Below are 2,420 nucleotides of genomic sequence, written 5' to 3' on the forward strand. Positions count from 1 at the left end.
GACAGGGACAGGCACAGGGGGCCGTTGGGGACAGGGACAGGCACAGGGGGCCGTGAGGGATAAGTGTAAGGCACTTAGATACAAGAGACCTTGTAGAGGAACAGGTAGTTAGTTAGCTGGTTGAGGTTGGGCTGTGGGAGTAAAAGGGAAATTCGATGCTGGCAGTCTTTGTTGATGCAGTGTCGTGAGACTGAACTCAGTATCAGTCTCCTGCAGACACACCTCAAAGACAAAGACCTGTTCCACCAGAGATAGTAGGAACTGCAGATGCTGGAGAATCCGAGACAACAAGGTGCAGGGCTGGATGAACACAGCAGGCCAAGCAGCATCATAGGAGCAGAGAGGCTGACGTTTCGGGCCTGCCCGACCTGTTCCACCAGCTCCCTTAGCAAACCAGTGCACTTTCAACCATTGGTACAATTGCCATCCGCAAACTATCTCAAACATTCCACCCACTCTCTGCCCAGCTTTCAGTTAGACCATCCAACTGACTCTACTCCCAGCTTCCCCCACTCGGTCACTGCCAATGCTGTACCCCCCACTACACACACACACACACAATGTGACTGCTAACTCCGACTATCTGTAAGCATGGCTGAGCTGCTTGGGAAATGGAGAGGAACTGCACTAGCACATCAACGCCAGCAAGGATACAGCCTTCAGAGGGACACCCCCCAAAAACCCCCCCCGCCACTAAAATCCAACAGTCCCACTCCCCAACACCCCCGCTGCCCCACCGAACACCCCCACTCTCTGCCAACAGCAGAACAAGCTCGAGGGGCTGAATGATCTGCTGTTTTTTCATACGTTCCTAAATCTCCACATGCTTTGTATTTTAACTGGAAGATGCACCTCTATCTCCCTGGGACCTGTTGTTAACCCTCCCGATTTCTCTAACTCGCTTCTTTGTTTTCAGGCACACTGTAAATCAAGCTTTCACTTGTTCTAATATCTGCGGGTGTGGCTACGCCTCGGGACAATGGAAGGTGCTGTATAAATTGTGACAGAGACAGTCCTTCAGTGCAGCTATTTCCTCTGATGATCTAGAATAGAGAGTGCTCTCACTATTCTGGGAGGAGGTCTGAATTACTGAACGAGACTGCGCTGAAAATGCTTGGCTCAGTGGGTGCTGCTAACGTTGTCTTAGCCACAGTCCCCTACCTGCAGAAGCCAATAGCATCTTCGGTGGAATGTTGGAATGATGGAAGAGTGCACATAACAGCCGTACAGACACTGCAAAAAGGCAAAGACAGGGACAGGTCAGTTCTTACACCAGCCTCTTGTGACAAACATGGAGACACATCAAAACATTCATTTCATGTGCAGTGTTAATTCCTCTGTTTTTAAGCTCCTTCCTGCTCTGATTTACAGACAACCTACAGCTCATGGAGTTGGGTCACAGATCAGGGTGGAACTGACTTACTGTAGGCCATGGAGAAGACTTCCGAGGAGAGGGCTTTTCCCATGTCCCTGCCCTATGCGAGAGAGATCGCCAGACATCGGTGCTCATGTCTAACTGGTTTGTAAAGCTCATTCTAGGATGAGGATGCTTTGCTGAATGCAGAGCTAACTCCTCCAACTTGAAGATTCTCTCACACACACATTCAAATAAATGCTTTAATCAACACCAGCTGGGACTTGAACTTAGATCTTCTGGTCCAGAGGTAGGGACACTACCACCGTATCACAAGAGCCCATCGCACTGCACAGGCTGTATCTTTTTCTTTTATATTTCTGTAATTTTTATTGCGACTGAAATGACTGTTTTAAAAAGGGATTGTTGAAGGCTCCCTGTGCTTTTTCCCCTTACACTCATTTTAAGTGGTTTACATAGCTGCTGCTCCTAGCAGTTACAGCTGTGCCAGAGCCAGGGGCTGTGGTTACAAACGGAGATTCACCCAGTAACTCACAGCCGGTTGGTCTGTTGAATGTTGGCCAGTTATCAACACCAGCCAACACCATGTGATTGGCTCTCAGGGGTCTGGGAATGCTTCAGGGAGACCTCAGAAAGGAAAGGAGCTGTGTTTCAGCATCTCAAGAAAAAAAATAGCCAGTTAGTATCTCCCCACATCAGTCTGCTGTTAGCTGCAATTTCATTCGTCAGAGACCTTTATAAATGGGAAATAGCCACTCTGTGCCTCCCACAAACAACTGGAAAGCACTCAGACAGAAAGAACGAGAAGCACATTCTGATCATCAAAAGGGAGTGCGTGAGTGTGAGAGACAGAATGTGTGTGTGTGTGTGTGTGTGTGTGCACGCGCGAGAGTGTGAGTGTCTGTGCGTGTGTGTGAGCGAGAGGGTGCGCATGTGTGTCTGTGTAAGCATGAGAGGGAGTATGAGTGACCGTGTGTGTGTATGTGAGTGTGTGAGTCTGTGTGTGTGAGCGAGAGTGTGTGTGTGTGTGAGCGAGAGTGTGTGT

General features: G+C 49.1%; 1 protein-coding gene across 1 annotated transcript in view; it reads right to left on the reverse strand.

Moving 5' to 3' along the window:
• Positions 1 to 2,420, reverse strand: part of LOC109925017 (calmodulin-binding transcription activator 1-like) — a 53,454-nt gene that overhangs the window by 43,032 nt on the left and 8,002 nt on the right. Inside the window, exon 5 of the mRNA XM_048620010.1 lies at positions 1,162 to 1,233. Coding sequence (XP_048475967.1) covers positions 1,162 to 1,233 — 72 coding nt within the window. The remainder of the gene's footprint in view (positions 1 to 1,161; positions 1,234 to 2,420) is intronic.

Source organism: Rhincodon typus, chromosome 45, assembly GCF_021869965.1.
Source record: "Rhincodon typus isolate 14 chromosome 45, sRhiTyp1.1, whole genome shotgun sequence".
Taxonomy (NCBI): domain Eukaryota; kingdom Metazoa; phylum Chordata; class Chondrichthyes; order Orectolobiformes; family Rhincodontidae; genus Rhincodon; species Rhincodon typus.